Source organism: Notamacropus eugenii, chromosome 5 (genome assembly GCF_028372415.1).
Source record: "Notamacropus eugenii isolate mMacEug1 chromosome 5, mMacEug1.pri_v2, whole genome shotgun sequence".
NCBI classification, from domain to species: Eukaryota; Metazoa; Chordata; class Mammalia; order Diprotodontia; family Macropodidae; genus Notamacropus; species Notamacropus eugenii.
This window is the reverse complement of record NC_092876.1, coordinates 163,890,731-163,915,630: the sequence shown is the minus strand read 5'-3', so window position 1 is coordinate 163,915,630 and position 24,900 is coordinate 163,890,731. Positions and strand designations below refer to the sequence as shown.

At 39.0% G+C, this 24,900-nt stretch overlaps 1 protein-coding gene across 2 annotated transcripts in view; it reads left to right on the top strand.

Annotated features, from left to right (window-relative positions):
- Positions 1-938: 938 nt before the first annotated feature.
- The window catches only part of PIWIL4 (piwi like RNA-mediated gene silencing 4), a 61,766-nt gene continuing 37,804 nt past the window's right edge, over positions 939-24,900 (top strand). Inside the window, exons 1-7 of one of the 2 annotated variants that reach the window (XM_072611316.1) lie at positions 939-1,085; positions 1,672-1,767; positions 6,539-6,614; positions 10,202-10,336; positions 11,546-11,760; positions 17,322-17,443; positions 18,843-18,923. In XM_072611316.1, the coding sequence (XP_072467417.1) occupies positions 1,678-1,767; positions 6,539-6,614; positions 10,202-10,336; positions 11,546-11,760; positions 17,322-17,443; positions 18,843-18,923 (719 nt within the window). In that variant the 5' untranslated portion in view covers positions 939-1,085; positions 1,672-1,677. Of the gene's footprint in view, positions 1,086-1,147; positions 1,398-1,671; positions 1,768-6,538; positions 6,615-10,201; positions 10,337-11,545; positions 11,761-17,321; positions 17,444-18,842; positions 18,924-24,900 lie in introns of those variants that run through there. The other variant, XM_072611317.1, reaches the window with a different exon arrangement.

Genomic DNA, 24,900 nt, shown 5'->3' with positions numbered 1-24,900 from the left:
ATGTGACAAAAAAGGAAAATGAGAAATATTGGAAGAGATGTGAAAGAATTCAGAATTGATTCACCCATTCTGGAGAGCCATTTGGAACTATGCCCAAAGGGCAATCAAACTCTACATGCCGTTTGATCTATCAGTACTACTACTAGGGCCAAAGCAATTAAAAAAAAGGAAAAAAAGAATTACTTATATGTGCAAAAATATTTGTGGCAGCTTTTTGTGGTGGTAAAAAATTGTTAATTCCCCATCTATTTGAGAATGGCTGAACAAGCTGTGGATGGGATTGTGATGGAATACTATTGTGGTATAAGAAATGACTAGAAGGATGCTTTTAGAAAAAGTTGGAAAGACATGCAGAGTCAAGAGAGCAGAACCAGAATATTGTAAACAATAACCACCGTCTTCTACCATAATAAATTAGGCATGACTTAGCTATTCTCAGCAATACAAGAATCTAAGACAATTCAGAAACACTCATAATTCTCACCTCCAGAGAAAGAACTGATGGAAGATGAAAGCATATTTTAAAACATTTTTCTTGTTTTTTTTTTTTGGGGGGGGGGCTGTGTTTTCTTTTGCAACATGGCTAATATTGAAATACATTTTGCCTGACCGCATATGTATAAGGTATATCAAATGGCTTGCTTTCTTAAGGAGTGAGGAAGAGAATTTGGAAGTCAAAATTTTAAAAACGAATGTTAAAAGTTATTTTTACAAGAAATTAAAAAAAAAAATAAACATTTTCAAAAAAGAAGAAAGGTTGGAATCTAGAGTCCGAGGAGTCTCTGGAGAGCACTGGGTAGGTCTCTGGGAGTGCTCACTTAACTGGATCCTGGTTCTCAGGCTCACTGAAGGGTAACCCTACTCTGTGCCCAGGGCTGGGGGAGGGCTGGGGGTGGAGCCCAGGACCCGGAGGGCGGGAAGGAGGTGAGGGCAGCAGAATTGAGGAGGGCGTGAGGCCTGACTTGGGTCAGAATCCACGTGGGGTAGAGAAAACTCTAGGGTTGAAGGCGAGGTCTCCGCGGAGGAGGAGAGGACCTGGCCGCTTCTGCCAGGGTCTGCGCACACCATTGCGGTACAGCTAAGAGGTAAATGATTGGCTGTAGGGGTCCGAACCCCAGCTTCCTGAGCCTTTTGGGGGAACTCCTCCGGGCTCTTGCTGTCGATTCCTTGGTGGTGCTTTCCCGACCTCCTGCGACCCCGCAGCCCGGGATTCTTTGGCCAGGCTGCCCTAGACACACCCCAGCTGCCCCCGGGCGTTGCCTGGGTGGACCTCGCCCCATCTTTTTCTGCTTTGGGGCTACCCCCTCCCCTTCCTCCCCCTTGCGCCTTGGCCACTTTCTCGACGCCCAGAAGCACCCCTTCTCCTTCCCAGGGCATCCGTGTCAGTTTCAGAGCCAGTACGTTTCCTGCGCTTGCTACTTTTCTAATCTTGTATGTTACAAAACCTCATTTCTCAGACGAGGAAACTGAAGCCTAGAGACACCAAGTGGTACAGCCTGGCCCCAGCCCCTTCCCCCCATTTCTCTCCAACCTTCCTTCTCCTGGAGCTTAGAAGTTTCAGTATTGGGTTCTCATGTTCATTGGGATAATCGAGCTATCACCACACTTTTAGGGGAGAAAAACAATCAGTGCCAGAGGCAGATTTGCTCAATGATGACAGTTTTCTTACAGATAAACATGACTGGAAGAGCCAGAGTAAGAGCCCGAGGTCTCTGCAGAAGCGTGGAGTCCAGGCAACTGGTAGAGCCACAGCCCTCCGGATCATGGGTCTGTATCAGTCATAATGTAGATTCGACTGCTTTCTCACCTTTTCTTTCCTATTTCTCTGTCAGAAAATTTTCTCCTTTTGATTTTATCTTCCCCTTTCTTTTTATTGATGTATTTATGCTGGAGATCTTTTTTTTTTCCTAAGTGGACTAGACTCCTTAAGTTAAATTAAAAAAAAAAAATAGTATGCAAGGTCTTCATAGCAATCCCAGCTTGAGAACTAGAAAGGAACCTTATAAGGCATGCAGTCCAGCTTTGTCATTTTACAGAGGAGGAACTGAGAGGTTCATTGACTTGGCCAGGATCACCCAGTTAATAAGCGGCAGAGACCTCTAACTCTTTTCCAGTTACAGATCTGGCACTCTTCTGATGGTACCTCACTGCTTCTCCCATTGGGGGCTTTCCTTACTAAACTGAGGAGTCTGCCTTGTATCTTTGAGCAGGAGTTCTTGAACATTTTTGTCATGAACTTGCAATCTGATGAAGCCTAGAGAGCTCTTTTCAGAGGAATGTCTTTAAATACTTAAAAAAAAATAAAATACATGAGATAAAAATATTATTGAAACATATTTATGGAAATATTAAAAAAACAGTTCATGGTCTCCAGGTTAGAACCCCTGTCCTAGAAGTATTATAATTTGATACCAATCTCTGGCACATGGTCATTGCTTAATAAAAGCTTTTGGGTTGGTTGATTTCTGCTATCTGAATGAATGGATAAGTATTTACCCTAAGGAGTCACTTAGACTAAACAGTGGGGCTTGGAACTTTATTTTGTGTCTCTCAGAGTTTTAAATGTTATGTTTAAGTTTAAAGTTTAAGTTACGAAATACAAGAAAATACCATTATAGGTACTGATAATATGATTATGGGAGCAGGTAGGTGGCTAAGTGGAGAAATTACAGGGACTGGAGTCAGGAAGATTCATCTTCATGAGTTCAGATCTGGCCTCAGACACTTACTAGCTGGGTGACCCTGGGCAAGTCACTTAATCCTGTTTGCCTCAGTTTCCTAATCTATAAAAATGAGCTGGAGAAGTGAATGGCAAACTACTCCAATATCTTTGCCAAGAAAACCCTAAATAGGGTCACAAAGAGTTGGACATGATTGAATAACAACTTAATATGATTTGTCTGTGCTTCTCCCTTTTCCCCTCCACCCAGTTTCATGCAGAAGCCAAGTCCAACCTAAACAAAAAGAGAACACACAAAACAGAGGACTTTGGCCAGCCAGTGGAAAGTACTTTGAGTTGTGCCAGACTTTTAGTATTTTTGGGTAGTTTCTTGGACCAGGTGAGAGTTAGGCCTGCATGTGATTTAAGCAGATCACATGGGCCTACGAATGGATGGGAAAGATCTTCAAATTAAGCAAAAATACATTAACAATACACACTTTTAAGAGTTGCCTGAGAACATGGAAAGGTTAAATGGTTTGTTCCTGACTATCCACCTAGTATATGTCAGAGGCAGGATGTGAACCCATCCTGGCTCCAAGGCTGGTTTTTATTTCCCATGCTGTACAGGCCTCAGTATAAAATATACCTTGATTAACCTTGTAGAGATTAGACTTCTGTAACACCTCGGGAAATATAAAAAATACCGAAATTTAGAAAAAAAACCCTGATAGTAATTCTTAGTGTCTACATTTCTGTACCCATTTTCTTTTCTCTTGATTCTTTATCAGTTAATTACTCCACTCAGAAGGCATTTATGAAAATCTTGCTTTGTGCAAGGCACTTTGTTAGGGGAAGATGGAAAATTTAGATAAGACATAACCCCTGTCCACATAAACCTTACAGTGTAACAAAAGTTACAGTGACTCATACAGCAACTTAATGTTTACAAAGCAGTTTTCCCCACAATAATTCTGTGAGGTAGATAACATAAAGATTATTAACCCCATGTTACAAATGAGGAAATTGAGATTCAGGGAGTAAATGGCCTGGAGGTCTCTGATTTTCTCATAGAGCCTAAAGGTACCCTAAAGGCTGCATAGGATCATAGATTTAGAGCTGTAAGAGACGTTAGTGATCATAGAGTTCAAACCTTTCATTCTACAGATGAGGAGCCCTACTTCCCTTTGTCCCTAATCCTCCACTCCCCCGACGCAGAAGGGATTGGTTGTTGCTACAAATAGCGAGTAATGGAGTCCAGATTTTAATCTAGGTCTTCTTTAAGCCACGTCTCCTGCTTTTTCTACCACACCAGCTACCCCATCTTGTCCAAGCCAAACCCAAACAGTAATCTTGTACATCTCTGAGAGCTGGTCTTGTAGTCTGAGTTGAAATGCTTTCAGGAATTTGCTTATAGTCCCACCCCAAGGTATCACAGACAGGACTTTTAGCCCATACTTCTGGACACCAGTATAATTCCTTTACTGAATTCTTCACCAAATACCTTTGGGCTCCCACTTAATATTTTCTCGTGATATATTTGTTAGCAGAGAATCAGCATGGTGTAGAGTGATTAAAGGGCCAGTCTTGGAGTTTCAGAAAGGTTTACTTCAAGTACGAACACACACTGTGCTTCATGTGCCTCTGACACATATTGTCTCTGTGGTGTTAGCTTATCTTCTTAGTGCTTTAGGAAACTTTTTCTTTTACTAAGTTGCAAAAAAGGTACCAACCTGCATTGGTAGAGGACATTACCTCACCAGGGAGTTCCCTGTTCCAGTGAAATCACAGGTCTAGCTCTTACCGTATCTTTGTGTGTGTTTGTGTTTTCATCAAGTACTATACGAACCATGGAGTCATGCCTGCTGAAAGGTAAATAATCTTTAATTTAATAATAATACGTACTTTATTATTTATTTAACTTATTATTCATTAAATAATAATATTTAATGTAATAATAATATTAGATCATTATGGCTAAAGTAGGTATTATCATCTTCCATCTGTATTCTTTTGTTTTATTTCTTCTTCCCATTTGGACATGCCTAGGATCATCTTTGCTCATCTCTTTTGTCACTCCAGTCAACAATTACTAAGTACCTGCTGTTTCCCAAGCACCGTGCTAGTCTCTGGGAATACAGTTGCCCAGAGTAAAACTATCCCTACTAGCAGGGAACTCACATTCTAATGAGAGAGACAGCAGCAAGTACACATGTGTGTACTTTATTTTTATACGTACTTGCTGTCTCATTGGAATATGAGCACCTTGGCAGTACAGATTTCTGTGTGTGTGTGTGTGTGTGTGTATATTTACATAGAAATATCTGTGTCATATGTATTTGTATATACATTTACATATATATGTATATATATACATATATACATAAATATATATTTACATGTTCTTACTGTCTCATTAGAATGTGAGACCCTGCAAGTAGAGAGTGTTTCATTTTGGAAACCATCTGAGCAGATGGGCTGCCCCAGTAACTGACAGGTCTCATGCATATCAGTGAGTTAGGAGTTAGCTACTCCAAGTATGTGAAGACCTTCTCTGGCAGAATGAGCAAATGAGAACAGTTTATTCCAACAGCCACAAAAGTGGCTGAAGCAGGCGCTGTGAAATGCTTAGAGCTTGGGCAGACATCTGAGTTGCTAGGGTCATTCACAGCATCCTAGGCCGTTGCCAGTCAGCTTGACTTTTGTCCGTCCACAGGACTTCAGTGACTCTGTAGGAGAGAGTGAGGCTGATGACTTTGTGGAACTCTGCCTCACTTAAATCTAATTCATGGGCAAGTCAAGATGTCACCCCATGATGTCATTTGAAAATGAAGGACGAACAAAAACAATATATACACAAGTGTTTGTGTTGGGTGTGAACCCACACATATGTCATAAAGTTAATGAAGATGTACATGTATAGTAGTTAAATACAAGGTAGTTTGGGAGAGAGGACACTAGCAGTTGTGGGATTCAGGAAGAACTTCATTAACAAGATGCTTCTTGGGCTGGCTTGACTTCCTTGTGAATTGGATTTAGGTGAGGCGGAGTTGTACAAAGTCATCACTCTCTTCCAGCGTCAAGCTCCAAGCTCTCCATAGCACCTGCTTTAACCACCTTCATGGCTGTTGGAACAAATTGTTCTGTCCATTGTTCCTTGGAAAGTCTTCACATATTTCAGGTAGGGAGGAAGGCCAGGACAAAGGCACAGTGATAGGAGACTGAGTGTTACCTGTAAGGAACACAGAGAGATACAGTTTGGCTGGGTTACAGGATCTGGGAAGGCAATAATGTATATAAATTGATGCTGAAAAATTAGGTTGGGTTCAGATTGTGTAGGGCTTTAAAAGTTGGAGATTTATATTTTATCCTAGAGGCAATAAATAAAAAGTCCCTGGAATCCCTAAGTCAGAGCAGGGCTTAAGGAAAATACAGGGAGTGGTGGATAGGGTGACCTGGAGGGGGAAGGAACGGGGCCAGGGGACCAATTAGGAAGCAGTTGTGAGAAGTGATGAGGGCCTGGACCAAGATCATGTTGGATATGAGAGATGATGTGGAGGTAGAAATGGCAGAATTTAGCAACTGATGAGGTGTGTGGACTGAGGCAAAGAGCAAGGTTCTTCACCTCTCTTTTCTACTTAGCGCTGTTTATAGAGTTGTTTGTATTGTGCCATGTCTTTTCTGCTGGATTGTAAACTCTTTTTGGGCAAGTGGTTATGTGTTGCTTAGCTTTCTGTCTCCCCCAGGACCTAGCATGGTACTTTGCCCTTAATAAGTATTTGATGAATTAAATGTTAGTATTTAATTGTGCCCGCACAGTGACAAACTTGTCAATTCCTGCCTCAGATTTTTAAAGAGATACTTTGTTGCTCATTTCAGAATCATCCTACTGTGAGTGACAGTGAAGCCTCAACCAGCACTGATCTCCCAGGAACTGAAAGGATTCCACAGAGGTGTAAGTGGGTTAGCTAAGCCACCGAGACACTGTTTTGGAGCAGTGCCTCTGCCATAAATCTGTGAGGAGGCCACTCCTTGGGCAGGAGGGCCCTTTCTAGAACATACATTTAGCTTTTTTTTCTAGGATTCTCCTGTGGCGGGCTACATTTGGGGATCTTGAGGGGTCCTCTGACATCCCATAGAGCCAACTTCCCTAACTCCTTGGCATGACTGGGCAGACCTTATAAAGTAGCAGTGTTATGTATCTATGTATTCATGGAAGAGTTGTGGAGAAAGCATTTCTGAATTTTTGTTTAAGTTAGATTTTCCTGTATGGTGTGTGACTATAGATAATGCAAGTATTTTTTCAAAGAATACATTAAAGTTTGTATTCTCTATAGAATTTATATTCTATATAATGTATAAAAATCTGTATAAATATAGATGTATAAATATCTATAAATATAGAATATTTTATATTTATATCCTAGTATATTATATTCTAACATATATATGCATATTATATATATATAAAATTTGTGTATCTAAATACATCTATTCTTTTATACTTAGACTTAAAAATAGTACAGTAATGCTGACGTTGTTCTGGGGCATTCATAAGTTGGATGTTATTTTAAATAAGCTGCACTGGGTGTAGATTAGTCATAACATACATTTTAGTTATATTTTTGGTTTCTAGAAGTCAGTCATGACTTAAATGAAATAATACCTTGAAATAGTATCTCTTTTTATTTTTTATTATGCAAATATAAAATTTTGTTTTAATTTTTATTTTCAAATTCTCTTCTTCCATCTCCTTCCCCATCACTGAAATATGGCAAGAAATATGATTCTTATTATATATATGAAGTCATGCAAAAACATCTTTCTGCATTAGCCATGTTCTGGGGGAAAAAAAGCAAGAAAATTAAAGACAAATACTTCATTCTGTACTCTGAGTCCATCAATTCTCTAACTGGAGGTAGATAGTATTTTACTTCACGAGTCCTTTGAAGTTAAGGTGGATCATTGTATTGACCAATTGATCATTTCATTGATTAGTTACTAAGTCTTTCACAGTTGATCATCTTTAGAATATTGTCATTGCTGTATGCGGTGTTCTCTTGACTCTGCTCATTTCACTTTGCATCAGTTCATATAGGTCTTCTCAGGTGTTTTTGAATCTCAGCCATTTTTTTCAGCATAATAGTATTCCATAACAGTCATATACCACAACTTGTTTATCCACTGTCTGGTTGATGGGTATCCTCTCAATTTCTAGTTCTTTGCCACTATGGAAAGAGCTGCTATAAATATTTTTATACCTCTGGGGGCTTTTCCTTTTATTTCCCTGTGTTTTTCAAGGTAAGTAGGCTAGACTAAAAGTACACCTTAATGGTTGGTGTACAATAATGGTAATTTAAATGGGGAGATCTTTCCCATTTATTAATAGGTCAAGTATGGGTCACATAGAGCCTGTGGTAGAAGGAGTTTGCTGAACCTATGGGTCAGAAAGGGGTGGAGCTAGAGCAGAGCTGAGGGGAAGTTAGTGAGAGAGCAGTAAGAACTGAAGGATGCAGGCAAACAGATGGCTGGCTATGAGTGTGAGAAGGACATTTTGCTTAAGGGAAGCCTGTTTGTGATTTGTTTAATGGAGCTGGTTTGTGGAAAGCCTAGTAGGGGGAAGGCTTGGGGATGGTGTTGTCCTCTGCATTGTTATTGTGTATAGGTTTTTGTTACTATGATGGATTTGGCTTTTTGGTATCTGAATAAATGTTTTGGTTCTGTCTTCCATGTGGAGAGTCTGTTGGATTTCATGATTTAGAATTTTGCCAGGATATTCATGGCCACTGTACATGCTGTGAATATCACATTGGTGCACATACCTAGCAACGTTTGCTACCAGCTCTAGCTTGGATTTGGGGATTTGCATAAGTTCCTATGAATTATCATATCTGGGACAGTGGACATACTCCTTCCATATATATTTGGGGAAGGCTTTTGACCAATCCAAGCCAGTTATTTTATATTTATTTATATGTGTGCATGTCAGTCTCCTTGAGTGGAGAGATGTTAGATATTTGCCTTTGTACCCCTGTAATGCTAAGGGAATTTGAAGATCTTCCCTGCCCCTTAGTAGACCCATGTGACCTGCTTTGAACCCAGCTGGAGCCCACAGGTTGAGTCACATGATGCCCATGGTGGGAGGAGCTTATTGAATGGGTGGAGCAGAAAGAGAAAGTGAGGTGGAGCTGAGAGGCCAGCAGGCAGAACAGAGCAGAACAGAACATCTAGCCCAGCTGAGGGGCATTTTGCTTAAGGGAGCTTGTTTGTGGGAAGGCCTAACAGGGGGAAGGCTTGGGAATGGCAGTCCTCCCTCTATTGGTAATGTGTACAAACTTCCTTGTTACCATGGTGGAATTAGCTTTCTGGTATCTGAATACATATTTTGGTTTTATTTTTGAGAAAGAGAATTTATATTTGTGAATTTAACCTGGAAATATGCCTGTGTATCCATAGAGGCTTCTGTGGGTATTGCATTGGTGCTACTACCTCCAGCACCTTGTTTGGTGCTTGGCAGCTAATAGGTGCTTAATAAATGCCTACTGACTGAGGATGTTGTTGATAATCTCACTTGTTCTCATGGGTGGGGAGAAGATGTGGGAGATGAAAAATGTACTGGTTTTTCATGAATGGACATATAACAGTGACAGGTTTATCAGTATAGCAAACTAAAACTGGCAGCAGTTTCTTACTCTCCATTTGAGAATGACTCTTGGAGGGTAGAATATAGGAGGAGAATGCAGGAAGATATAACTGATGTCAACTTTAAATAAAAGTAATAGGCTGTAGAGTTAGATTTTTGATTCCACTAAAATGCTTCAGCAAATCTTTGGCACAAGAAGTTGTGAATCTTGCATTTTAGACCCAAGGCCTCTTTTGTGTCTCATCTACAGATGACTAAATATTTTTCAAGTATTATACTAATTTTCATCCAATTGAAAATACCCTAGCCAATAAGCATATATTAAGTGCCTGCTGTGTCAGACAGAGTGCTAAGTATTGGGTAGAGCAAAAGATAATTCAGGTTTTCAGGGAGTTTGCAGTAAAAAATACACAAATAAGCCATTTACGGTATAAGTAGGAAATTTAAAAGATGGAAGTCACCAGAATTAAGAGGGGTTGGGAAAGGCGTCTTGTAGAAGATGGGATTTTAGACGGGACTTAAAGCAAGCCATGGAAGGCAGTAGGCTGATGAGAAGGGAGAACATTCCAGGTGTTGGAGACACTCAGAGAAAATACCCAGAGTCAAGGGATAGAGTGTCTCTTTTGTGGAACAGCCAGGAGGCCAGGGTCACTAGATCAAATAATACATGGTGGGGAGTGATGTGTAACAAGACTAAAGGTAGGTGGCAGTTCCCAACAAATACTGGTGAGTTCATAGCTTGTTAATAGCAAACGTAGGCATGCTTTATTTGCATTGCTTAGCTCATAAATTCCTTTAGTAATGGAATTTTTTTCCGTATGCTAATTCCACATTATTTGACCAGAGTGAAAACTAGCATAGTAGCACTTTGAAATTAGAGCTTTTGATTCCTGTTTTAGTCAAAGAAGGTGCATCTGCTGGAGATGGGGCTGGATGTACTCTTGTCCGAAGAGGAGGAAAAACCTTCAATAGTTTTCTGGAACTGGGAATCTACACCAGGGAGAAGTTGGCACATGTCAAAGACTGCAAAACAGGTATAAGGCCTTCATATTATGTACTGTTTTCATTGTTTGTTCATTTAATACAAGGGTACAATCTTTGAATATAAAACACAAAGATGTTTGCATTTTGTGTCTTAATATTCTTATTTCTAGAGGCAATATAGTGCTGCTGGGTGATGCTATAGTACACAGAGAACTGGGCTTGAAGTCAGAAAGACCTGAGTTCAGTTACTGCCCTAGACAGTTATTAGCTTATGGGACCCTGGACAAGTCACTTAATGTCTCTCAGCTCCAGTTTCCTCATCTGTAAAATGGCAATGGTAATAGCACCCCCCTGCCAGGGTTGCTGTGAGGATCAGATGAGAGATGTATGTAAAGCACTGTGCAAACCTTAAAATCCTATGTATATTCTAGTTTTTGTTATGTTATGGTTGGTAGAGTGTTAGGCTTAAAACCAGAAGACTGGAGTCCAGATTCTTTCTCTGACATGTACTGAGTATGTGACCCTAGGTAAGTTATCTTGCCTCTGTGTGCCTCTGATGACTCATTGGAATTTATCCACTGAGTCATAGCAGGAGTTGTCCTCTATGTTAGTGGACGGAGTACTCACACTGGAAGTTCTGTACTCCACTGGAGTCACAAACCTTTTGGGTAATTTTCTGTTCTGTAAAATTGGTTTAGTTATTGTTAGCTAAACTTAATGTACGGAAGGGATTCTTAACCTTTTTGTGTGTGTCATAGACACTTTCGACAGTCTGAGGAAGCCTATGGCTTCCTTCTCAGAATAAGGTTTTTAAATACATAAGATTACAAAGGAAATCATTTATATTGAGGAACAGTCATCAGATTATTAAAAAAGCATCCATAGATCCCAGGTTAAAAACCCTTATTCAAATGACCTTGGACATGCCACTTCTTTGTACAAGGCCTCAGTTTCCTGGTTTCTATAATGACTTCTAGGATTTCTTGTTCAAAATCCTGTATTTCTGTGCTTAGTTGTTGAGTTCTCCTTTTGTATATGATGTGTTTAAAGATATTATCACCCCTCCCCTTGTCTCCATTCTGATGCATGGGGCATAATTCTTGGGGATCCATTTGGCTCATTTATAAAACTAAGATCTCTACAAAGCTTTCCAGCTGTGGTGGTCTGAAATTTCATATTCATTAGTAATTCTGTCAAGGATAGGATGGCCTAACTTTTGTTGAAACAAATAAACACACAGATATCTTTGCTTTTTTCAGGTTCCAGTGGTGCTCCAGTGAAACTGGTCACTAACCTCTTTAATATAGGTTTGCCCAGAGAGTGGCATCTCTTCCAGTATCACGTGACGTTCAGTCCAGACTTAGCATCCAAGCGACTGAGAATTGCTTTGCTTTATAGTCACAGTAAATTCCTGAAAAAGGCCAAAGTCTTTGATGGTTCCATGCTTTTTCTCTCAGAACAGCTAGAAGAAAAGGTATAGTATGAGTCCTTTTTTTTCACCACTGTGTATTATCAGTCACTTGTCAGTTGGAAGCATCTAGAAAGAAATTACAAAGGTTTGGGTTGGGAAAAGAAAACTTCAAACAGTTTTAGACTCATTATGTGCTTTGGAAACACTTCTTGCTTGATAGAAATAGCAGACTTGGGGGGCCTATGGTGGGAGGGAAGAAGCCAGGTGGCTCCTCGGCATATACCCTCTCTCTTGCCTGTTCACTGTGTACCTGCTCCTAAAAGCCTCCTTCATTAAGATATTGTCAGTCCCTAGTACTGTAACAACTAGAGCCTCACATGCTGTCCCACCTTATCTCTTTGTATGTATTTGCTTCAGCTTTTGTTTGAACACAGTGTTCTTTGAGGAAAGAACCATATTTTTCTGAAATATGCACCAAGGTTGTAAATGCTCCTCCCTCCCCCTTAATACATGTTGTTGCTTTACTCCTCCTTCTAACCAGTTTGTTCCTTAGTGATTTTGCCCTTGCTTAATTACAACAGTGTCTGATTTTACAATTACTCTCTCCTCCGAGACTTTTGTCTGGTTTTTAAAAAAGGAATTGCTAGCATTTCCGAGAGAATTTATTATGAAAATTCAGTGCCTCAAATAAGATTATATTGGTGTTCCTTTACTTGTTATCTTTAATCTTTGTTCTTGAAGTAAGCAAGCTTCCTGGAATTTGTGTCTGGACTTAGTAGCCTGGAGCAATTCACTTCCTTTTCCTGAGCATCACCTTCCTCATTCATACTACCCAACTCACTAGGCTGTAACGAGGTTTAGACGAGAAAGTGTATTTGAAAACGCTTTGTAACTGGAAAGGGTGGTGTAAATCACATTTATTCTTCTTACAGTTACAGTATCAGTATATACTTTGTAAAACAGAGCCTCTTTCTGTAGAAAAGCTAAGTCAAGGATGTTATATTCAGATTTGTGGCAGGCACAGAGAGAGAGCCCTGGACTTGGAGCCAAATCTGTTTTCAGTCATTTACCGCCCTGTTGTCCCAGGCAGATCATTTCACTGGACTCAGGCTCATTGAACTCAGCTGAGAGCCCCTGCTTCACAGGATTGTTGTGAGCATCAAGAGAGATAATATTGGTAAAATTCTTTGCAAACTTGCAAGTGTTATTTAAATGTGATTATTATTGTTTACTCTTCTAACTTCAAATCCCTCCACTCATTAAACTGAATAAACAGCTGCAAAGCCAAATAAATATAGAAAAAAAATATAAAAAAATAAAAAAAATAGAAAAAAAGCGGTAGAATCTTCAATTAACCTTTAGCATTTAACAAGCTAAACGAAGTCAACAAACAAATCCTCTCAAAATGATTCTGAAATTCCTTCTTTCCTTTCTCCCTTTCTTCTTCCTCTTTCCCTCCCTCTCCCTTCCTTTCTTCCCATCTTTCCTTCCTTTTTCCTTCCTCTCTCCCTCTCTCCTTCCTTCCTTCTTTTCTTCCTTCCTTCATCAATATATACATAATTCTGGTTCTGCTGATTTTATTTGACATCCTTTCACATAGATCTTTCCATATTTCTTTGGCAATTTTCTTTTATGCTTGATTGCTTTTGGTAGCCTGTTGTATCCTATCATACTTAACTTAGGGTTTAGACAAACCTTGTTCCCTAGCATTGGAATGTAGGTCACTTCCAATATTTTGTTATTATAAAGAGTATAGCCATGCATATTTTCTTTAAATGAGTTTTGTACCTTTTATTGCTTTTCCTGTGATGTTCCCCAGAATGCTTGTCACTTGTCTGTGGTCCCACCATGTTTTTTTTCCCCACAGCTCTGCCAATATTGAATTTCATTTCATCTTTTTATAAGGTTGGTATCAGTAGTGTTAACTGAAATTCCACAACTTGGCAGTATTTTACAAAGTCACCAGAAATGTCCTCATTGTGCATCCGTGAGGACCATCTCCTTTGATAAACCCTCAAGGTTGCTGAAATGGTTACTCTACCTACTGATGTAACTTAAACTTGTTCCAGATGGTTACATTTAAGGTGCTGAAAAAAACAACAGCACACTGTGTTCTGGTGATGTAGCATTTTCATTTAATTTTGAGTTAGAGAATCTTTCAGGCATAATCCTTTTTCAGTATTTTGTAATTTGAGGTAATTGAGTATTTGTTAGCATGTTATGTCAGTAATCCTGCCTTTCTTTGTGTTCTATTTCAATATATTGTTGCTAATTGAAGTTGGTCTCATTCTTGGAGGTGTAGATTGAGGAACTGTGTAATAATATTGGTTCTTACTGTTAGTATAGTGTTCTGTATTCAGCATGCCACGTTTTGAACTGACTTTTGCTTACCCACAGGAAGCCTTTGTGATTTTTCTTTTGGGATATGTCTGAAAATGCCTGACCCATTCATTGATTTTCAGGTGCCTTCATTATACCCGTAGAAACTGCAGGGTCATTTTGCCTAATGTAATCTATTTAATGGTTGTACTCAGCAAATACTGCATTTCATGTAGTATGAGTAGCCCTTAGCCACAGATACTGCCTTTTGGCCATTAAACATGTTCTTTGGTGGGATTAATCATGACATTTTGGAGCACTCAGTTATATTAAGAATGATTTCCTAGCATCAGCCAGTTTTCATACACTGATAAGAGTTAGAAAGTATTTTGGACAAGTTTAAAAGCCACTATATAAATGGTAGGTCCAGTAATTATGAATATTAATTATTTTTCTGTGAACATTTGTAACCATTTGTTTTCTGTTAAGATTTAAGTTTTCTCTCTCTGTAAGGCTGATTTTTTTTTTGGTCACTTTTGCTCTACAGTGTTTCATTTTAGTGCTCTTGTTTAACTAGTGTTTGGATATTCCATCAGGATTATTTCTGTGGATATAGTCAGTTAACAAACATTGATTAAGCAAATACTACGTACAGAGCTCTGCATTAGGTGGTTCCTGGGAAACAGAGATAAAAGATGGTCCCTGTCTTTGTAGAGCTCATGGGCTAGCAGGAAGATAAGATACCAATACAGATTAGTTTAGTGATAGGGACTGAACCTGTGATTTAGTTAGTATAGGGAACTCACATGTGAGGAAACTCCCTCCACAATGCAGGTTCACACTTCTCTGCAGTTTATAATCTTAGAGAGTTAGTTAATTCACTGAGAAGTTAAGTGATTTGTTCAGTGTCAAAAAGGAGACTTGAGCCCAGACTTTTCTGGCGTTGAGAACAGATATCTACTCTATAGCCCTCTGCTTTTCTTCATATGGATTAATATAGTATACAATATTATGTAAGTGTGTTAGAGATAAGCAAAACAGAGTCATGTGAAGTCAATGAGAAGCTGGCAGCAGTGAGGGAGATAGTTTGAGATACCCTTAAAGGATGGGTTTGTGTTCAATAGATAGACTTAAGCTCTTGATATTATATAATTTGTCTTATATATCTTGAACATTAGATTTAGATCTAATGTTATAATTTATATCTAATTATATTTGTATCTTAATATTTGGTGCAAAGCTGCTCAACCTGTTATTGCCATTAAAAAATGTCTCTTGAACTGCGCCTAGCAGACACATAATAGATATTTGCTAAGTAAATACAATAAATGACCTCCCTGAGAAGCAATATGGTGCAATGGAAGGAACGATGGCTTTTGAATGAGAGGATATGAGTTCAAACCCCATATATGCCACTTATCACCCAGCAAGGAAGTGCAGTGGATAGAGTGGTAGGTCCAGAATCACAAAGACCTGAGTTCAAATCCATCCTCAACACTCACTTGCTGTGTGACTTTGGGTAAGGCACTTGACCTCTGTTTGCCTCAGTTTCCTCAGCTGTAAAGTGGAGATAATAATAGCACCTACCTACCAAGGTAGTTGTAAAGATTAAAGGAGATGTAAAGTGCTTAGCATAGTGACTCATGCAGAGTAAGTGCTTAATAATATTTTTAAAGATTTATTAATTATGTTAATTATATGGCAAGTGGATAGATTGCTGGGTCTGGAGTCAGGAAGTCCTGAGTTCAAATGTGACTTCAGACACTTACTAGCTGTGTAACCCTGGGGGGTAAGTCACTTAACCCTGTTTGCTTCAGTTTCCTCATCTATCAAACGAACTGGAGAAGGGAATGGAGATCAGTCTAGTATCTTTGTCAAGAAAACCCAGAAGGGGGTCACCAACACAACTGAAATGAATGAACAGCAACAATGAATGGGTAAATATTGATAATATTAAATATGATAATCTTTAAAAGCATTAATAAAAAGAAAATGTAAATTGGTCAGTAAATTCCCTGTACATCCACATTAGTCTCTTTTAACAACATTGTTTTTCCCTCATTGGAATTTTCTCTTTGGACCTTTAGAAATTAATTCTTTAGAGTTTTTCATTCCTTCTGGGAAGATTACTCTGTAAAACTTTAGTCTGTAATATACTACCTAGTCGATCACTGTAGCCTTGGAAATTTTCTCTCCCCAAATCTAGGCTTTTGAATTTTGGTTATAATGTTCCTAGGCCTTTTCATCTTGGGGCTTCATTTAGGAGGTGACTAGTGGGTTATTTGTAGTTTCACTTTGCCTTCTAATTCTGAGAGATCTGGACAGTTGATATCCAGGCTCTGGTTTTGGGTCCTGGCTTTCAGGTGGTCCATTAATTCTTAAATTAATTCTCCTTAATCTGTTTTTCAAGGTAGTAGTTTTTGATATGGTGATGTCTTACATTTTAATCTTTTTTTTCAATCTTTGGACATAGTTTTAGTATTTCTTCTTGTCTCATGAAGTAATTAACTTCTATTTGGTACATTTTAATTTTCAGGGAGTTTGTTGTTTTGGTAAGATTTTGTGCTCAAATCTTGTGCTAAACTGTTAATTCTCTTTCTGAGTTTCTTCTTTCTAGCTCTGATTTCTTTTCCAGTTCTTTTCTCTATCACTCTCATTTCATTTATATCTTCTAAACAATTTAAACTCATTTGTAATATAATTTTTACACTCTTGCATAATATGTTCTAGGAATTCTAACTGATCTTGTGAGAAAACGGCGTGCTTCTTTGTGAGGTTTTGCTTGTGTAGGCATTTTAAAAATATTTTATTCTTCTGAGTTTATGTCTTGAGTAACCCCCTGCTCCTCAGTCACTATATTTTTAATTAGTTATTCTTCTACGCACTGGCTTCAGACAACCCAGCTTTCTGGCCTGGCTGGGAGCTGTGGTGTCTCAGTTTGCAATTCCTACCCTTCTTAGAGGGTGCTGCTTTCTGGAGTGAGGGGGACCGAGTCTAGAACCTGCTCTAGGCATCCCTGTGCTCAGGGCTTTAGGTACTGAATTTATGTATTCTTTTAGAGAGTAAGAAAAATTGAACTGTTTTCTTTCAGATTGTTTTCTAGGATCAGGATGGCACTCTGAACAAAAACAACCATCCTACTGAGGATGATTACTTAATTATACACTAGCACTAGGACTTCTAAAGCTGCTTTCATGTTGTTTTGTATTAAACATGACTGTATCTTGGTTCTCTGTCTTTCTTAGGGTAAGATGTAGGCTATTAAAATACAGTGCCTATTAAAATATATTTTTTTCTTCCCACAGGTCACAAAATTGTCAGGTGAAACTCAAAAAGGCATTTATGTAACAATTACCATTACATTAATAAATGAGCTACCATCAAGTTCTCCTACATGTATTCAATTTTTCAATGTTATCTTCAAAAAGTAAGATTTTAAACACAAATTTCTTTTAGGTTAATGATGCTAGAACCTGGGTTACTGAAATTTGAAAACAGTTGCTAGATAACATTCAGAATAATGTCGTTACATGGAAGTACTCTTCCATTTGGTGCTCAAATGAAACTCTTTGGTGGAATTTTACATGTTATTGTGCCTTTTTTTCTATCACAGTAGATTGTTGGTGCTTATGAGGAATACTAAATACTTATCTGTTGCTGGACAGAACACACAGAAAACTTATGTCTTGAAATAAATGCTGGTGATCAGAGGGAGGTTTGGCTAAGAAATGGGAACCTTTCATATATCCTATTGTCGGGGAGCCATCTAGGGGTCTTTTGGGGTCAAGTTATTTAGATTTGTTCACCAGCTCCCTGTCAGTCTGGAAAACTGATATTAGAAAAAAATCTTATGCCCAAATGAAAAAAGACGAGAAAGCATCTTTACCTGCCATTTTCCAAACCAGCTTACCAAGTATAGTGGCCCCTTCAAGTTGAGTGGGTCTTCGTTAATTGTGGCCTTATATGTTTTGTACATTTATACCAGTTATCTCCCTTTATAGAGTCTAAGTTCCTTGAGGGTAGGAACTGTCTTATCTATCACTTTGTATCCCCAGAGCCTAGCACAGTATCTCTCATTTAATAAGCACTTAATAAATACCTGGATTGATACATTGCGTTGTTCTTTTGAGCCACATTCACACAGAGATGTGACTGTTTTCTGTACTTTTTCTGTAAGTATAAAGACCCACATTAATATGTATATTTAAATCTAGATATAAAAGGATCCAGGTCCTAAGACAAATAAAGTTCAAGGAATACCGTTGTATTTAGGTTTTGTTTAGGTATTGTTGTTTTCACTATTCTTAGTACCTGTTCCTCAAAACCTGCTATTCACTTTTTACTGTAAATGTTTATACCTCAGAAATCCACAAACTACAAATTGAATCTGGATTTATTATTTTGTTTGTTGTCTAAACTAAAGAAAATAATGGAGAGAAAAATGACAAGCAGATTAAATGTGAAAATGTGTCATGCAGCTGGTTGTTAAACACATCTCTGCATACCTCTGATGCTTAATGGAAGTAGTCCCTAAGAATTCTTTGCAGCTAGATGGCTCGGTGGATAGAGCTCCAGTCTTGGAGTCAGGAAGACCTGAGTTCAAATCCAATCTCACTTACTAGCTGTGTGACCCTGGCCAAGTCACTTACCCCTATTTGCCTAAGTTTCCTCATCTGTAAAATGAACTGGAGAAGGAAATAGTAAATCACTCCAGTATCTTTGCCAGAAAAAACCTCAAATGAGATCACAAAGATTTTTAACATGACTGAATAACACCAAATTCTGATATTTTGGGATGCGTACCAAATATTAACGTCTCCTTATAGGGTCTTTCGGAAGCTGTCTATGTACCAAATTGGACGAAACTTCTATAGCCCTTCAGATCCAGTGGAAATTCCTCAACACAAGTATGTTATTTTAATTTCTTGTTAGTTTAAAACTTTGGGCACCTTGATTTATAGTGCAATATTCCACCATCACACCTGAGACTGAAGACTATTTTCCTGGCATGAGATGCAGGGGATTTTTAAAATTTTGGTTTTTCATCCTGGCACGTGAGTGTAGAGTTGTAGCGTAATAAACTTTCTTTTTTTTTAAAAAAAAATCTGTGTTATATTATTATGTGTTCCAGAAGGAATGTAGAAAATAAATTTTATTTGTAACATGAGTAATAACTAAGACAAAATAATCTTTACTCCTTAATATGTTTAATCTTCCAGCTGAAGTGAAGTTGGGGGAGACATGGAAGTCAGAGTGAACTCATTCTTTAAATAGACCCTAAATTATGAAAATTCACATAGCCAGTCAGATCAGGGAGAGAACCTCAGTAAATTATTCCAGGATACCAGAGGACTTTTGATACCTTTGAGTTTTCAGTTGGAAAATATGAAGAAAGTAACACCTTCAACCTGTCTTTGAGTTGGTGATGACTTAATTCTTCAAAGTTAGACCCTGAGACAGTGAAGTATTGGAGTATGGATGGCTGATTATGTGAACAAAGTGTTATGGTCTCAAAAATACGAGAAATCAGGGTCCCCAAAATGCTGTTAGTGGGTATGTTGCGGTTTCGTGATGTGTTGTAGTGGAACCGTCTCAAAGAATTGAGTCAGAGTCAGATCACCTCCAATCCAAGTAGAGGCATTTATCAAGATTGATGCCTCTCATGGAGTAGGCTAAGTTCCAAGAGGAACCAGCAACTTCAGAGAGAGCAAGATGGATTTTTATATGTTAAAGATGCAATTATATAACAGAAATTATGAATATTAGAAAGGCAGGAGGGGTTTGTTAAAGGATTAGGTATCCAGGAAGAAAGATGGTCAGCAGTGTCAGATGCTGCCAAGAGGTCAATAAGGATGAAGATTGAAAAAAGCCCCTTAGATTTGTAAGTTAAGAGATTGTTGGTAACTTTGGGGAAAACCATTTCAGTCAAATGATGAAGTTAGAAGCGAAATTGCAGACAACAAAGAAGATACAGAAGCAGTGAGCATAGACTGCTTTTTGAAGGATTTTAGCTGTAGTGTTGAGTAGAAATGTGTTCTACTATGGTAACTTCTGGGGATGGTTTAATCTAGTGAGAATTTTATTTTGGCAGGGGAAGAGAGTTAGGCATGTTTTGTATGTAGCAAAGAAGGAACCAGGAGATAGGAAGAGATTTAAATTTGAAAGGGATGATGATATTAGGCGCAGTCCTATTGTGATGGTGATAAGTGGACTTGAGATCATAAAGCCTGGGTTCACATCTTGTCTGTGTTACCTCTGTGACTTTCATGTCATTTAATCTTCCTTGGATTTAATTTCTTCACCTATAAAATCAAGGGGGGTGGTCTAAGATGATTGTAGATTATAAATTTAAAGCCAGAGGGGGTTAGGGTCATAAAGGTTGTCCAGTTGAACTCCTAAACTTAAAAAAAAAATTATTAATAATTTTTTTCACAATACTGACATTTTCCATTGAATATCTTCACTTCCCTCTTCCAGAGAGCTATTCCTTGTTAAAAAAAAAAAAACAAAACAAAACTAGAAAAGAGGGAAAGAAAACAATTGGGCAAAACTAACCAACATATCAAAAAAGTCTAATATTTTTTTTTTATTATTAAATTTATTTATTTAACTTTTAACATTCATTTTCACAAAATTTTGGGTTACAAATTTTCTCCCCTTTTCTCCCCTCCCCCCCAAACACCAAGCATTCTAATTGCCCCTATGACCAATCTGCTCTCTCTTCTATCATCCCTCTCTGCCCTTGTCTCCATCTTCTCTTTTGTCCTGTAGGGGCAGATAGCTTTCTATACCCCTTTACCTGTTTTTCTTATTTCCTAGTGGCAAGAACATTACTCGACAGTTGATCCTAACACTTTGAGTTCCAACTTCTCTTCCTCCCTCCCTCCCCACCCCTTCCCTTTGGAAGGCAAGCAATTCAATATAGGCCATATCTGTGTAGTTTTGCAAATGACTTCCATAATAGTTGTGTTGTATAGGACTAACTATATTTCCCTCCATCCTATCCTGTCCCCCATTACTTCTATTCTCTTTTGATCCTATCCCTCCCCATGAGTGTCGACCTCGAATTGCACTCTCCTCCTCATGCCCTCCCTTCTATCATCCCCCCCACCCTGCTTGTCCCCTTATCCCCCACTTTCCTGTATTGTGAGATAGGTTTTCCTACCAAAATGAGTGTGCACTTTATTCTTTTCTTTAGTGGAATGTGATGAGAGTAGACTTCATGTTTTTCTCTTACCTCCCCTCTTTATCCCTCCACTAATGAGTCTTTTGATTGCCTCTTTTATGAGAGATAATTTGCCCCATTCAGTTTCTCCCTTTCTCTTCCCAATATATTTCTCTCTCACTGCTTGATTTCATTTTGTTTTAAAGATATGATCCCATCCTATTCAATTCACTCTGTGCACTCTGTCTCTATGTATGTGAGCGTGTGTGCATGTGTAATCCCACCCAGTACCCAGATACTGAAATGTTTCAAGAGTTACAAATATTGTCTTTCCATGTAGGAATGTAAACAGTTCAGCTTTAGTAAGTCCCTTATGACTTCACTTTGCTGTTCACCTTTTCATGGTTCTCTTCATTCTTGTGTTTGAAAGTCAAATTTTCTTTTCAGCTCTGGTCTTTTCATCAAGAATACTTGAAAATCCTCTATTTCATTGAAAGACCATTTTTTCCCCTGAAGTATTATAGTCAGTTTTGCTGGGTAGGTGATTCTTGGTTTTAGTCCTAGTTCCTTTGACTTCTGGAATATACTGTTCCATGCCCTTCGATCCCTTAATGTAGAGGCTGCTAGATCTTGTGTTATCCTGATTGTATTTCCACAATACTTGAATTGTTTCTTTCTAGCTGCCTGCAGTATTTTCTCCTTGACCTGGGAACTCTGGAATTTGGCCACAATGTTCCTAGGAGTTTCTCTTTTTGGATCTCTTTCAGGTGGTGTTCTGTGGATTCCTTGAATATTTATTTTGCCCTCTGGTTCTAGAATCTCAGGGCAGTTTTCCTTGATAATTTCATGAAAGATGATGTCTAGGCTCTTCTTTTGATCATGGCTTTCAGGTAGTCCCATAATTTTTAAATTGTCTCTCCTGGATCTATTTTCCAGGTCTGTTGTTTTTCCAATGAGATATTTCACATTATCTTCCATTTTTCCATTCTTCTCTCTTTGTTCTGTGATTTCTTGGTTTTGCATAAAGTCATTAGCCTCCATCTGTGCCATTCTAATTTTGAAAGAACTATTTTCTTCAGTGAGCTTTTGAATCTCCTTTTCCATTTGGCTAATTCTGCTTTTGAAAGCATTCTTCTCCTCATTGGCTTTTTGAACCTCTTTTGCCAATTGAGTTAGGCTAGTTTTCAAGGTGTTAATTTCTTCAACATTTTTTTGGGTCTCCCTTAGCAGGGAGCTGATCTGCTGTTCATGCTTTGACTTCATGTCTCTCATTTCTCTTCCCAGCTTTTCCTCCACCTCTCTAACTTGATTTTCAAAATTCTTTTTGAGCTCTTCCATGGCCTGAGCCCATTGGGTGGGCTGGGACACAGAAGCCTTGATTTCTGTGTCTTTGCCTGATGGTAAGCATTGTTCTTCCTCATCAGAAAGGAAGGGAGGAAATGCCTGTTCGCCAAGAAAGTAACCTTCTATAGTCTTATTTCTTTTCCCTTTTCTGGGCATTTTCCCAGCCAGTGACTTGACCTCTGAATATTTTCCTCACACCCACCTCACCTCCTGATCCTCCCAGCCCGTGTTTGTGGTCTGAGATTCAAATGCTGCTTCCAGCCTCAGGGCTTTTGGCGGGGGCAGGGCTGCTATTCAGTATGAGATTATGTTTTGGTGCTGAGGTCGGGGCAGGGCCACCTCTCAGGCTCAGTTCCCTCAGGGGGTTTATGCACAGACCTTCCGCAATGGATTCAGGCTCCCCCCTGCTTGGGGAGCCCCTGTCTGCAGCCGCCTCTCAGCTTCTACCTCCCGGGGGGGGGGGGGCCTGAATTATGGGGGCACCCCACTCCCCTCTCGACCCGCCAAAGGGACTCTCTCACCGACCCCCGTCACCTGTGGGTGGAGGTACTTGTGCGGCCACTGGAGATCCTGTCCCTGAAGCCCGCTCGGATCTTTTCCTCTCGGTGCCGCGGCCGCGGCAGGGCTGCACTCAGCTCCCAGTCCCGGCGCCCAGTCCGCAGCGCGAAGGACCCCCCCCGCGAGAGGTTTGCAGGTCTCTCTGGAACAGAAATCTCCCTCGCTCCAATGTTCTGTGGCCTCTGGGTGCAGAATTCGCCATGAGTTACTTCCCTGTAGCCATTCTATGGGTTGTCAAAAAGTCTAATATTAAATACGGTGTTCCTCTGCAAAGAAACTAGTAGAGATACCTTCTCAGATCTCTTCTTTGGGGTCAAGCTTGTACATTAAACTTTCAAAGCATTCAGTTTTGATTGTGTTATTTATTGTGGTTCTTTTTTATATTGTAGTCATGGTATATGTTGTTTTCTGATCATTGTATATGTCTGTTTTTTGGGGCAGCTAGGTGGTGCAGTGGACAGAGTGCTAGTTCTAGAGTCAGGAAGACCTGAGTTCAAATCTAGCTTCAAACAGACACTAGTTGCATGACCTTGGGGAAGTCACTTAACTTCCATATGCCTCAGTTTTCTTATAATACTACTACTACTAATATAATAATTATAATAATAGAATGGGGATAATAAAATAGGGTTGTGAGGATCAAATCAGATAATAATTGTGAAGTGCTAAGCACAGTTCTCATGATAAGTGCTATATAAGTGTTCCCTTTTATTTTCCTCTTTGTGACTTAACCTGTCAATGCCTCAGGTGACTGTTTCTGTCTGTCTTTCTACCTCTGTCTCCCTCTATCTCTATTTCTCTGTCTCATGCTTTGTCTCTCGTTTAGAAAAAAAAAGTTTGGAACTCCAAAAAATAGCATTTCTATACATATTTCAGGATACAAGAGGATTTTATATAAAATTGGATCTTTGTCTGATACTGCTGGCTTATACATATATATGTGTATGTTTATATATGTACACATACATAGTATACACATGTGTGTATACTATAAAAAACCTCCCCACTTGCCTGTGCTTCCTTCTAAACTTTCTTTTGCTGCCCTCTTCTGTGTATTTAAACAGATATTCCAATGGCTATCTTATTTTTGAGGGAGGGAAAAAGGGAGCTCCGCTATTGTTAACCTCTGCTTCCCTCATCTCCCAAGTAAAAATTGAGAGGAAGGAAGGAAGAAGGAAAGAGACATTTAACAAATTAGTATAGATAAGCAAAATAAATCCATCCAGCGGCCACGTCCAGAGATGTGTGCCTCTTTCTGAACCTTGTGTCTGTCTATCACATCTGTCATGAAGCACTTCTGCAGACATGGTGGTTTATTACATGGATCAAAGTTCTTCAATTTTTAAGATTTTTTTTCCCCTAAGATTATTCCTGTCCTTGTATGAATTATTCTTCTGGCTTTATTTTGTTCTGTGTCAGTTCGTACTACCCAGGATCCTCTGAAATTGTCTCATCATTTGTTAGGGTGCAGTAATATTCTATTATATTGAAATACCACTTTGTTTTACCTATACCCCAGATGTCTAAGAGACAGTCAAAGACAACACCTTAGATTGTAGTCTTCTTCTATTTTCTTTTTTACTTTTGTCACCTCTCCTTTTCATCCATCCATTTAAGATCAGGAAGTTTGTGGTGTTCCTTGTGACTGTTCCCTCCTACCTCAGTATTATCCTCCCTCTTAACAGTCCCATCTCCCCTCTCCTTTTGTTTTCCTACTTAATTCAGTAGATTTCTACATTTGTGTGCGTGTGTGCGTGTGTGTTTGTTATAGTCAACCCACCTTTCTTTATTTTGAATAACAGTGAGTGAGGCTGTCA